Here is a 13,503-nt window from a genome sequence, read left to right as displayed (position 1 = left end):
GTCATCGCGTAGATGTTAATACCAGACCCAGATGCAGCTGCTTGAGTTAATTGTATCCTGCTAGTGAAGAAAATTAATCTCAGTTGAGTGGGTGAGACATCTGCGATCATTCCACATCACAGCTTCTTTAGTGGTGGACTTTATTGCGCATTATTGCTCCTTATTCAAGAATGTTCTCTAGCACTGCAGTATTTCTGTGAGTGATGCTGTTTAGAAGAACAGATGTTGTTCATGAAAGTGCGTTAATGAGCTTTTTTTTTATTTTATTGCAAAATGCTAAGGTATTTTAGAAATACAACTGTTAGAAATCATTAACTCCTTTGGGCATTGCAAACCTGAACTGCAAATACGACCTGTGTCAGTAATAAATGCAGTTGTGTAGTGCCAGGCAGAGGGCGCTCAGTCTCAAAGCATGCTCCTTTGTGAGAATAAAGGCACTGTGATACGGAGTCTGTGTCCAAAATGCATAGAATCGAGCGAACACAGAACATTTAGAATCTAGCGTCACGAAGGTAGTCAGTGGCGTCTGGCTCACTTGAAACCAAATGCAGTCACAATTGAGCTGTTTTGTCTCAGTGTCTCAGTGAAACGGCATCGGAAGAAAGCTTAGCTGCTTGCTCCGGTTTCGATAAGTTTTGGAGCCGCAACGCTCTGTACCAGAGTCGAGACCAGGACGGAGAACAAAAAGATTCAACTGTGATGCAACGTTTTGTAAACATGAATTTGCCTAGCTCAATTCTGTAGCGTTTTCGGGACAGAAAGGCTAGGAACTTTTCCTCAGATTCCGGATAATGACTTTCATGACGGCGACGCGAGTTTATTAATTTGTCTGCGGAGGTGAAGTTGAGGAGTCGGTTGTTAGAAAAAAAAAACATGTGCCACTCTCCAAGTCACGGTAAGTAACGCAAGTTGTAGTTTATGAACACGTTTAGAAGGTAGCATAGGTCCTACTCTTTACAATGATGTACACAGTTCCATTTGATCATGTATCATAACTAAATTACATCAGATCAAAATGTTGTTGTGGAGAGCCACTAGGTTTAGCCCAGTGCTGTTCAATTGACTGAATAGCACTCAGAGTGAAGCTGTTTCAAAATTTCCGAATAAGTCTATTGCGCAATAGAACTGTCACTTTGTCTTGTGGCTACTCACAAGTTACACAAATAGACTGAACAAATCTTATGGGAGTATTCTTTTCCATACATGTTTGTTTCGAGATAAGTCATCAGGCAAGATCGAGGCAGCGTATAGAACCAGCTGTTTCGATTGGCAGCCGCCACACGCACTGCTTCAACTGGTTTCTTTTCCTTGAAAGTTTGCAGGTTATATTTCGCCACAGCTTGTGACACTACTTTAACTTCCCTATCCTCACTGGTGTTAAAAGCTTCGGTTTGTGCTACAAGAACTCAAATGCAGGTATATATAAGTTTGCTGAGACGCCCTGCCTCATCAGCTTGTAGTCAGACAAGGAGCTAATGAAATTAACTTCTCCATTGAGTTGGGTTACATAGGTCCGTACTGCATCTTCATCTGTTTGCCAGGAAGATCATATTATAGCCCACATGTGTTATTTTAAGCCGCACGATCGAACAACGTCGTTTCACCATGTAGCATTCCTTCTCCCTTAAAAATGACATCTGTTACCAGTTGGAAGTATCGATGCCACTCTGAAAATAGAGGACAGGAAATTGCTCACATATTGGAGGGCTGCAATTAGGGTGTATGGAAGCTCCACATCAGATAAACACCATTTTAGGTGCACACACGGAGTCTGTACCCTGTCCTGCTAGGCACCGTGACATTTGAAAATCCAAGCTACCTATTTGTTTATTTGGTTCATGTTGTATTTAATGACAGTTGTGTGCGAATGGGATAGGTAGGTAGTTTGACTAGACCGTAGACTGCCCTTATGTAACCTTACTACTACTACTAATGTTGGAATGTGTCTAAGTGTGTTTTTGCCTCAAATGTGTGTGAAAGGTAAAAGTTGTTAATTAGTTTTTTTTAGAAACTATTGTAGTTGCATGAAATTGTTAATGATCTTTCTGTGTTTGTTTTGTTGGGTGTCTCTCTCTCTCTCTCTCTCTCTCTCTCTCTCTCTCTCTCTCTCTCTCTCTCTCTCTCTGTGTTTGTGTGTACCGCACATGTGTGGGTTTGTGTGTCTAGGACACTCTGTGATGTGCTGAGGATGGCCGGTCGAAGCGCGAGCGTCTGTGGCCCTGGAGGCTAAACACCACCCCTCCCTCCCTCCCCACCCCCAGAGGAAAGAAGGATGCACCTGTCCCCTGTCGGCATCAGCAAACTCTGCTTCCTCCTCTCGCTGGCCCTCTGCGCCTTCCTCATGCTCCTGATCCCCACCCTCCAGGCCCCCGCACGCCAGGGTGACCTGCCCCCGCCCCTGCCCCGACCCCAGCTCCGTCCCAAGCCCGCCGGTGCCCGGCGGGGTCTCGGAGCAGAGGTCCTGCCGCCCGGTGGTGCCCACCCGAACAAGACCACGCTGAGTCAGAGGGTCACGCTCGCCACTAGCCCACAGACTCCTAACGAGAGGACCGCAGCCGAGCTGAGATCCCTCCAGGGGGCAGAGGACGCCGCTGCTCAAAGGAGGTACTTGGGGTCTCGTTCCAGAGATCCGCTGGAGCCGAAGGACATTTTCCTCGCCATCAAAACGACCAAGAAGTACCACAAGTCTCGTCTCGAGTTGCTTTTTCAGACCTGGATATCCAGGGCAAAGGAGCAGGTAAGACACCACTGAGACACGACTTTCACCTCAACCACAACCGCTCACTGTGACTAGTATCTCAAACCATTTCATTGAGGGACTTTCATTGTGGAACAGGTAGAAAGACAGTTGTGGTTATTGCAGAATGAGAACCCTTAACATTTAGCTTTTAACTTTATTAGGTCATTTCAGCAAGTGCTCTCTAGAGTCTGAGGCTGGTATTCTGTGGGAATGAGTGGCTGGTAGTGTGTGTTAGGTGTAGTCTAAACTCTGTTCGGGTCAGGAGCCTCAAAGTTTAGTCTAGGTTAAATGGTCCATGTTTAATTATGACTGTGGAGAAGACTATATGGGACTGTTGCAGTACAGGGCAGTTTATTATTGTTGAATGTCGATTCCAAGGTTGGTTTTAGTTCTAAGCCTGGAATATTCTGCGTCACTGGTATTGGGTTCAGTGCAGACAGTGTATTTGGTCAGGTGATATGTTTTGTTTTGTTGACAGTCTGTGCTAGATATGAAGCATGGGACAGCCTGTGTCTCTGAATGTGAACAAACCTGAGGTTTGTTGGTGTGTGTTTGATGTGGTGTGGTGTGGTGTGGTGTCGGTGTACAGTCTTGGTGTGTGTGTGAGGGGTAAAATGTTGGTTGGGATTGTAGAATTGAACCTTATGTTGGTGGTGTGTGTTTACTGGTTTATGTAGACTATTTGCATTTGCTATGTTTGTTTGGGTAGAGGTCCCTGTTTTGCATTTGTTCAATGGAGATCATGAGTTTATTAGTGTTAATGGAGATTTAGGTGGTGTGTGTGCGCGTGCGTGTGTTTGTGCGTAGAATGTAGACTGGCGTTGTTGGTGCATGTCTGGTGTGTACACCCTGTCTGAAGAGTCTGTCTTAAGTGTGGACTCTAAACTTGGCAGCGCTTTTGAGAAGGTTAGGTCAGCAGTGGCAGATTGGAGAGTGATAATGTGAGAGGAACTGCAAGTGTGTGTGTGTGTGTGTGTGTGTGTGTGTGTGTGTGTGTGTGTGTGTGTGTGTGTGTGTGTGTGTGTGTGTGTGTGTGTGTGTGTGCGCATGTAAGACATTGGCAGTGTGCCTCATGGAAGTTGAGGAACGTGGGAGGGGGGGTTAGCGGTGTGTACCCCCTGGGCCTCCCTGTGGTAGGACGTTCCTTAGCAACTTGAGACCCTCCGACAAACACACACGTATGTGTAAGCCATGTGTGTGTTTGTCTCCTAAGACCCCCTCGCTGGTCTGTGTGCAGTGTGGCTCGGGGCCCTGTTTGCTTTTGCCCAGGAATTCCACGTCTGCTCTCTCCGCTCTCGGCCTCACAGGCAGGCTTGACTCGAGGGGGGCCTAGGAAGGGTGGGGGGGGATCCCCAGAGAGTTGACTCCGCCGGCACCCCCCAGGGAGGAATAGAGAACCTGGGGAGGTTGAGGGACACATGGGGATTATCAATCACGGAGATGCTGAGGACAGCCTGGGGAATGCCTTCAATGGAAAGGGTTCAATGGTTGTCTTTGGAGAGGGAGATAGAGATATATAGAGACAGGGAGAGAGAGAGGGCTTGATCTCTCACTCAGCCTAAGAAGCGATTCACTTGAACAACTAAAGAAGAACATCTATTCTGAAATATCCAGATCTAGGAGAAACCTTCCAAATTCCACTTTTCTCCTCTTCTTTGCTTAACACTATACAGACCAGTTATTCCCTGGATTTTCTATTACTTATATATTTGAACTTTATACAGGAATGTACAAGAACACTCAGTATTTAAGATCATCATATCACTTGTATAGCTGAAGCCAGACTTGCATTCAAAGCATTCTGGCATCAGAGGAAGCCTTACGTTTAAGATTGGAATTTCACCTCGTATATAGGGCCAAATGTATTGTGATTGCATTACCACATGGCACAGAAGTTCACTATTTTGACCCCTATTGTCTAAAAGACCCCCCACCCAACCCCTTCAAATAACTTCACAGACATAACTGACTCTCCTGCTGCCACCCACCACGACCACTAGCCATTTTACTGCGTCCTCATGGATGGAGAACCTCACGTTGATCTTGCAGGCATGTTAAAGCCATCCACTTTGCTTATTGGGTTGGAAGCTTGGCCCAGGGCCTGGTGTTGCTATCCCGCATTGTTGATCCTGGCATGGAGAAGCACTGGTAGAGATGGAGGGGTTGTGGTGGGGGTAGAAAGGAGTGGGGTGGGGTTATTTGGGGCTTGAGGCATCTCCAGAGCCACAGCCGAAATGCACTCAATGGGGCAGAAATAAGAAGTGAGCTGTTATTTGTTTACCCCCACCTCCACACACACACACACACACACACACACACACACTCTCACACTCAATCCATCTGGACTCATAAAAAGCAGATTTGCGATGGGGCCACTTTTGCACAATGGAGCGCAGTGTTCGACAACCACACCAATAGGAGGCAACATTCTTTCTGTAATTAGCTCCTTAACACCCATGGAGTCTCAAGCTCCCAGTCAGACAGACACTGGCTTAAAAAGGAGGTTTGTTTGTGAAACCGCTGAAGAGGGTGGACAAATGGAGGTGGTTGTAGAATCTGTCCTGTGTCAGTGGAGAGTAATGCGCACGAGCAAGGCTAGCACATTCATTCAGCGGCCCGCGGATGAGAAGGGGACTGCATTCGCGTCAGGGCCCTGGAGATAACAGCGGCCTCTGGGCCACAGCTGGCGTGGCTCTGGCGCAAAGTCAACTGCTCACTGGGTCACGCCTCGCTACTGACTACTAACTAGGATCCAGAGTTGGCCCGGAGCTGGCCCCGACTTTGACCCCGGATCCAGGCATGATCCCTCTCAGAGTCAGTTGCTCACTGGGTGACTCCCAGCTACTGACTCAGTCTTTGATGTAGGCCAAGGTCATGTCCCCCCCCCACCGCTTTATCACCGGTGAGCTCCAGACTTTAAGGCCATTTATGAGGAGAGAAGCCAGTGGTGGGCTGGTGTGTGGAGCTCCACGTCCAGTGAAGGAAGCTGGTCTGGTGTTGCTACCAACTGTGAGGCGAGGCGCGGCGCGGCGCAGTGTAGTGTAGTGCAGTGCAGTGTAGCGCAGTGTAGTGCATGCAGACGGTGTGGGCAGTGGATATGCCTGTAAAAAGAGAAGAGTGGTTAGGGGGAAATGACTGGAGTTTTTGCGATGGCGGAAAAACCTACGCGCACCACCACTTCGAGGAAAACGTGACACATGGACACGAGCAGGAGGTGCTTTTGCCTTTAATGGTTGAGGGGTAGCAAAACATCTGTAGGTACTCTGAAATCAGTGTTGTGCGTACACACACACACACACACACACACACACACACACAGGCGCGGGCCATTCCTTTGGTTGGGTTTCTTCCAAGGCTAATTAGAAACACCCCCACCAAGTTTTTAAGGGCCATCTGAAATCTTTCAGTGATGTTTTTTTTTTTTTTTTTTTTCCTTTCTTTGTCTTTTTTCCCCCCACAAACAAAACCGCATTGTGTAGATTTGTTTGTTCTTTGCACACATGTGGTAATTGTTATTTTACCGCTGAACACTGACCGTAAAAAAAGGCTAAAAAAGCAAACAAATACAAGTAATGGGGACACAAATCAGTGGACACCCTGGAGGGAGTAACGATGCTTTGGCGTCAGGCAGTGTTGGTCGTCTAGTTAGTTCTCATGGCGATGAGGGCTCCCCTGGGAAGATTTATCCCTCTCTCTGGTGTTAGTGGGGTGGTGGCCATGTTTGGAGAAGGAGTGGCCCTTGCTGTCTGCTCCAAGACAAGGTCACAGTTGTCTGTCTGTGTGAGCGAGATGCGCTCCACGGCTGGACAGTCCAAGCTCCACAGGAACGCCATAGGGAGAAGTCCAGCTGTGCTGTGCGTTAGCGATGGTAGAAGACTGAGATCTCCATGTTGATTTGTCTGTCTCGTCTCGCGACTGCCTCCCTGTGCCTCTCCATCTCCTTCTTATCTCTCTTGTTTCTCACTCTTTTACCGTTATCTCCTAGTCTCTGTCCTGTTGTGTCTCAGGGCCCTATGTGCTGTTGCTCCAGATGTCCTTGTTATTCACTTTTTATGCACCACTCTCACCTTTCATGCTGTGACCTCCAGTGATTACCTTCCTTTGAGCTCGCTCTCTCTCTCTCTCTCTCTCCTCCCCCACCCTTCTCCCTTTCTCTCTCTCTCTCTCTCTCCCTCTTTCTCTCGCACCTCATATTGTGACCCCTAGCGATGGCCATGGATAGCTCTCTCTCTCTGCTCCACTGCGCCCCCCCCCCATCTTCTGTTTCTCATCTCTCTTACTCTTACCTCTCTCTCTCTCTCTCTCTCTTCCTCCCTCCCTCCTTCCTTTTCTCTCTCTCTTTGCCCCTCTGTGTCTCTGTGCTTTGTTCGCCACTGCCCCTGTCTGCCGCTCACACGTGAGAACCCAGAGCACCATCACGGGTCGCTTGGGCTGCTGCCCCTCCCCTGCCAACACAATGACCTGTTGATGTGCCCCCCCCCACCCCACCCCCATCTCTCGCAAGAAACAGTGGGGGCCTGTTCACCAGGACGCCCATGCTGCCAGGTGGAGCCTCCACATTGATCTCTCTCTCTCTCTCTCTCTCTCTCTCTCTCTCCCCTTCTCTTTTAGACCTTCATATTCACCGATGGTGAGGATAAGGAGCTGAGGAAGAAACCAGGTAAAGCTCTAAGACACTCTCCTGTGTGTGTGTCTGTGACTGTGAAACACTCTCCTGTGTCTGTGACTGTGAAACACTCTCCTGTATGTGTGTCTGTGACTGAAACACTCTCCTGTGTTTGTGTTTGTGACTGAAACACTCTCCTGTGTTTGTGTCCATGTTGCAGAGCAATCACATATAAAAAAAACATACATAATCCCATGAAATATTTATTTGAAAAGATCAGACTGTCAGTCATCAGAATGCGGTTCTCCAAGCCTTTGACAGACAGCTGGCAACACTGAGATAAATAAACACCCTTGAATAGGAGAGGGCAGCAACCTCTAGAATGTGTGGATTTCTTTTTTAGTTGTTGCCCTTGGATAACCTTGTGTGTTCATGTGATGGTGTGATAGTCTCCACATATTGACGGCACATGATTGCGCACGAGATTAATGCCTTCTCAGGGTCTGGCTATGCAGATGGGACTGGCAAGTCACTTCACGCCACATCAGAAAACGAGCCCGTCTGCAGCCAAGCTTCTGTCACTGGGCCTGTGGCTGTGTTGATCGGCCTGAATTGCTCAGTGTCGTAACGATTTATGGAGCGTTTCTTTCTTATTCTTGTGTTTCTGCTCCCTTGCCTTCTCTCTCCTTTCTGTTTCTTTCTTTCTCATTTGTTTTTCTTTCTGATTCACGCTTTCTGTTATGTTTTCCTTGTTTTTTCCCCTCTCTCTCTCTCCTTCTGTCTCTTTCTTCTTCCCTCTTCCCCCCTCTCTCTCTCAGGGCTGAATGTGATCAACACTAACTGCTCAGCGGCCCACACCCGTCAGGCCCTGTGCTGCAAGATGTCTGTGGAGTACGACAAGTTCATCGAGTCGCAGAAAAAGTTCAGTAAAACTCTCCACTTGAGTGTGAAAAAGGCCCCCCTCCACACACACTCACACTCACACACACACACACACACACACACACTCTCACTCACAGTAGGAGACTCGTCAGACGTGTGTTAGGTGTGAGTCTTCACATGCAGTAAAACACTATGCGACACTTCAGTGTGTGTGTGTATAAGGAGAACAAGCCAGGTCAGATCAGTAAAGGTCAGCACCCCCTGCCTTACTCCCCTCCCCCTCCCGTAAAAGAGGAGTTTGCATCACCTTGTCAAGTTTGGCATTTCGTTGACGTGTTAACACAGACATTTATAACTTCCTTATCGCTGTACTGTAGGAGGAGTGGCAGGGTTTTCCCCTCTCAGACAGATAGGTGAAATAGGTCAGCCTGGTGTGTGGAGACTCCTATAAGAGCTCCAAATGTAAAGGTGAAGCATTTAGCAGCAATATTTGTCCAAAGGGATTTACAAAGACATCCTGCATTGATGGGGAATTTGACCCAGGAGTTGAACTCACCCTTTTGACTATTCACAAAAATGTAAAATGGCTTCTTGACACCTCTATAATGTAATAAATGATATGTCCATTTCACTACATTAGTGTAGTATTCTTATTTAAAAAATTGTTTATCTGAAAGAAAAGTTGTTACACTAAAGGCCTATATTCTGTTTGTGAAATAGGTGGCTAGCATGGCTTTGTATCTGTCAAGCAGCAGACTCCTTTTTAGATATACTAACTGCCAGGCCTGGGACGTTGTCTGTGAGCTTGAGTTCTTCATGGTTCTGCACTCTTGTCTGCTGTTCCTCAGGTGGTTCTGTCACGTGGACGACGACAACTACGTGGTCCTCCCCAGCCTGCTGCGGCTACTCGCCTCCTACTCCCACACACAGGATGTGTACCTGGGCCGCCCGAGCCTGGACCACCCCATCGAGGCGGCCGAGAGGGTCAAGAGCGATGGATCAGTGAGTTGTACCTTCTTTCCTAGGGTGATGGATGTACGATAGATAGCAACATTTTAGTTTAAAATATCATTCATTGGAAGCAGTGAAAAAACACAAATGTGCAAATAAAAAAATAAAAAGAAAGCAAAACAAAAAAGCAACATTCACTCAGTGAGAAAACTCCAGAATCCTTGAATAAACTGACAAATATAACCGATTTATTTTGAGTTGTTCCTGCACCTTATTAACAATCGACTTTTACTATGGTACTACAATGTACTATAGATAGATAGATAGATAGATAGATAGATAGATAGATGGATGGATACTTTATTAATCCCGAGGGAAGTTTAGGAAACAATGGCTATAAACAATGGCTGTATCACATTCCCTTAAAGTTGCTCTAAGAGCAGGGAACTTTCAAGTTGAGTAAAGAAATGGTGACTTTTCTCAGCTATCGCCTAATGTTTCGTGTGGCCTAATGTTTCGTGTGGCCTAATGTTTCGTGTGGCCTAATGTTTCGTGTTGCCTAATGTTTCGTGTAACCTAATGTTTCGTATTGCCTAATGTTTCGTGTGGCCTCCTCCTCTCCCAGGTCTCGGTGAAGTTCTGGTTCGCCACGGGTGGAGCCGGGTTCTGCATCAGTAGGGGACTGGCACTCAAGATGAGCCCCTGGGCAAGGCAAGTTTTAGGAATTGGTCACCACTGTTGTCTGTTTCTTGTTATCTCTCTGAATTCACACAGATGAGGACTAAAGAGGGGAAAGAGAAATGATATTCATCATAAAAGGTTGCGTATGCCGGACAGACCAAGAATGAGAGAGAAATGGGTACAAATAACAGATGCTGTGTGAGCTTGGGAGGGATGTTGCAAGAACAGATATTTTGAATGTCAAACTATAAATTGTGTCACACTCATAAGTAGTTTAGAGTTCTGTACGTAAGAGACATAACTCTTTAACATCATGATTTTATTTCAACTCATTACAGTTGACCGCAGATTTTACACAACCTCTTTTTTGACTGCTGACAGTCAAGTCTACAAAACAACTAGTAAACTAAAATATAAGTCTCTGGTTCGGTTCGCTCCTTGTGAGTAAGTGTTGGGTTTCTCCTGCATCGCTAACTTAATCGTTTGCTCCGTTCAGCCTCGGCAACTTCATCACCACGGCAGAGAAGATCCGTCTCCCTGACGACTGCACCATCGGTTACATCATCGAGGCGTTGTTGGAGGTCTCCATGACGCACACACACCTTTTTCACTCACACCTGGAGAACCTGCAGCGGTTGCCCACCAACAGTGTGTTAGATCAGGTGAGATTTATAAGGAATCCTAGACCTGTCATAGATCTAGATTTGGCCAAGCATATTTTAACTCGATATTTCACTGTGTTCCTTGTGGTCTGGACAGTCTCCATAGAGATTCATTTTGGGGCTTAGAATTGTCTTGAGATGGGAATAATTTCTAAATAAAAATGACAAACAACTACACTGAGATGGACCAAATCAACCACTCCCCAAAGCTCGCTGAAACCCTCACAGAAATCTGGCAGACAAAATTTGTGCCAATTTACAGGCTATAATCTCTGCGAAACCTGAGCTTAGTTATAGTCTGGCAGTGCCAGGCCTCAGTTTGACAAAATGCTTCACTTAAGGTCTCTCCTGTTAGAAAGGAATTGTTGATTGGCTGCTGTTGCCATAGTCGTCCTCTTTGTATTGGTCAAGGCCTGTTTCCCTAATGGCGCCTTGAAGACTGTGTTCATTGTGAATGGTGCTATGCATGTGAATTCAAATGTAGTGGATCATTGATGACATACTAACTTCAACATGGAAGTAACATCTTCCTTATGTAAAAACGATGTTATTGTAAATGTGTGTGTGTGTGTGTGTGTGATTGTGTGCATACATACTCGTAGGTTACCCTGAGCTATGGAGGATTTGAGAACAGAAGGAATGTGGTCAGTGTTGGAGGTGTTTTCTCATTGGCTGAAGACCCGTCACGGTAAGCCTCTCTTTGTCATGGTGAATTTGTGCTGTTTGAATTCATTCAGCTTCAATGTGTTCACTATCTATGGTTATTCTGAAGGGCTCTGAGTTTTCTGTAATGGTGTTGCACACAAGTGCAAGTAAGATGGGTTAATAAGCTGCTCCTCTCCTTTCCTTTCTCTGGAACCTTCAATCACTTCATTTCTCTCTCTCTCTCTCTCTCTCTCTCTCTCTCTCTCTCTCTCTCTCTCCTGCCCTCATTCTTCGTTCTCAATCAATTTCAATCAATCCATTTATTTATTCGATCAAGAGGGACAGTGTACATTCATGAACATTAAAATGTAAATGCACCCAATTATAGCCAAAAGGCTAGTTTCCATTGGCCAGAGTGAAAAAAGGCTATACAACCTAAAAAAAAGGCATTAACGTATATATCAAACATAACATTGACAATATATCAAAAAAATAAAATAAAATCCCAATATACAAGCTCCACTTAGTCCTTAACCATGGGTCGAAGGGAAAGAACAAAATGGTAAACAAAAATAATTCTACTGCTTACCCACTAATGAACCAACTACTCTTCTCCCGTTCCCTCCCCTCATCTCTCAACCCAGGTTCAAAACCATCCACTGCCTTCTGTACCCAGAGACGGAATGGTGCCCCATAAGGAGTCACCCCTGACCCCCTTGTGCCACCCTTGTTGCTCACGTCAGATCACCCCCAAGCTGTCCTTGGAGTCGAGACGTCCTCTATGTCTTCTTGAACTGTCTCTGGTCCCCTCTGTCTCTCGGACCTTCTCGAGCAATGCTGAGGTTATCAGATGTCAATGATTTACCACTTTGGACTTGCTTTATTAAAAGCTGTGTTTTCAGCTTTCACATGAATCTCTATTGAGGTACAAAAGCCAGGCTCATATCTGGCTGCTTATTGAAACAGGGTAAGGCTTTAATTTATTATTGTTAGTCCCAGACCATTCGAAAGACTGGATGGACATGAGAGGTATTCGTGAATATTGAAATGCAATCAGTGTTACTGACGACAGGCCGGTTCGGGCTCGTTACTTCGTTCTCCCAGGCTTTGTTTTTTTTTTAATGGATGGCGGTAACCAGACCCCCTCTCCTCTCATCTGCCTGTTTAACTTGCATGTCTATGAATCCAGAACAGCGCAAGTCAGCCAATATTATGACCACTGCTAATGCAATCGAGGTGTAAAAATTGAGTCTAGTGAGTTTTTTGACAGTGGAGCCATTGTGCTTGGCGGCCATTTTGGAAGAACTTTGGGGCACTTTTTGCATGAGCGATCCACAGCACTCATTTAATCACCCAATCATGCCAGGTTATTCACTTGGAGGGAATGTGCATAGTTCAGTTCAAGTCATTACGCAATTTGTCACAACATCAGATTTACTATTAAGGCTTGCTGACAAAGGCTGTAAAATCTGTCATTTTAAAGATTATTTTTGCCCTGTTTTGAGAATCATGAGATTTCATCTCTAATCTCCACCATGACGAAACAAAGTTGTTCATTCCAAGTTCTTGCCTGAAAGGACTGACTGGGTTAGAGAGTATGAAGGTACTTTTCAAAAGGTCAAAGCTTTTCAAAAAGAAATCCTGATATTCCTGCCAAGTCTGGTGTGTGTTGGTTCTCGTGTCTTTTGTGTTGTGTAATTTTCATGCTGTTGACTTGATTGCACAAGCGTGGATCACTGCTGGTCAGTGGTAAGTGTAGTTATAAACATGCCAAAACCTACACTTGATATATGTTTTTTTGTGTGTCATAAGCAACACTTACTTAAATACGCGCTCTCTATCACATAGGTGATGCTAGCACATACAAATTATAACACACTACACGTGAGAGTTGCAAAAAACACTACCAAAGAATGTTGCAGTTGATTCCTATGTGTTCTGTTCTTACGTATGTATGTGTGTCTCTTGTCTATGAAAATAAAGCATGTTGCCACAAAGTGCATCCTATGAACCGCTTGCTCTGTGTATGTATTTAACAAAGTTAATAAAATGATTTCACAAGGAATCACACTCACAGTGAGCTAAATCAATGGTGCTTTAGGGCTAAGGAAATATTAACCCTGTTTGTAATTATTAGTTCCCTTTGAATGTGGCTAGTCCAGGAGCTGGAATGTGCGATAATAGTGTTGTGGGTAGCTAACAATGAATGTCAGTAGGCATGAAACCTTTTCATGGGCAAAACTATCAAAGCCTTACTGAGCTGTACTGGGACCAAAAAAGGTATGAGACGTCTTTTGCCATACACCACACTTTTATGGCGCCTGACTGAATAAATT

At 45.7% G+C, this 13,503-nt stretch overlaps 1 protein-coding gene across 2 annotated transcripts; it reads left to right on the top strand.

Moving 5' to 3' along the window:
* The first annotated feature begins 113 nt into the window (after window positions 1-113).
* rfng (RFNG O-fucosylpeptide 3-beta-N-acetylglucosaminyltransferase) lies at window positions 114-13,178 on the top strand. 2 transcript variants are annotated; one of them, XM_012817362.3, is made up of 9 exons: window positions 114-895; window positions 2,167-2,737; window positions 7,352-7,400; window positions 8,165-8,267; window positions 9,077-9,230; window positions 9,805-9,890; window positions 10,357-10,522; window positions 11,125-11,210; window positions 11,812-13,178. In XM_012817362.3, the coding sequence occupies exons 2-9, from the start codon at window positions 2,273-2,275 to the stop codon at window positions 11,876-11,878; spliced, it is 1,176 nt and encodes a 391-aa protein (XP_012672816.2). In that variant the 5' UTR covers window positions 114-895; window positions 2,167-2,272; the 3' UTR covers window positions 11,879-13,178. The 2 variants fall into 2 exon arrangements, with proteins under 2 accessions (XP_012672816.2, XP_012672817.2); XM_012817363.3 differs by lacking the exon at window positions 114-895 and adding an exon at window positions 1,853-1,876.
* Window positions 13,179-13,503: the final 325 nt, after the last annotated feature.

The sequence above is a fragment of the Clupea harengus genome, chromosome 23 (assembly GCF_900700415.2).
Source record: "Clupea harengus chromosome 23, Ch_v2.0.2, whole genome shotgun sequence".
NCBI lineage: Eukaryota > Metazoa > Chordata > Actinopteri > Clupeiformes > Clupeidae > Clupea > Clupea harengus.
The sequence above is the reverse complement of the archived record's forward strand: the minus strand, read 5'-3'. Positions and strand labels throughout refer to the sequence as shown.

Bases quoted from the DNA above. Each gene is read 5' to 3' on its own strand.
- rfng (XM_012817362.3), top strand. From the start codon at position 2,273: ATGCACCTGTCCCCTGTCGGCATCAGCAAACTCTGCTTCCTCCTCTCG. The intron at 9,231-9,804 runs GTGAGTTGTACC...CTCCTCTCCCAG, and splicing joins GGGTCAAGAGCGATGGATCA to GTCTCGGTGAAGTTCTGGTT. The intron at 9,891-10,356 runs GCAAGTTTTAGG...TGCTCCGTTCAG, and splicing joins AAGATGAGCCCCTGGGCAAG to CCTCGGCAACTTCATCACCA.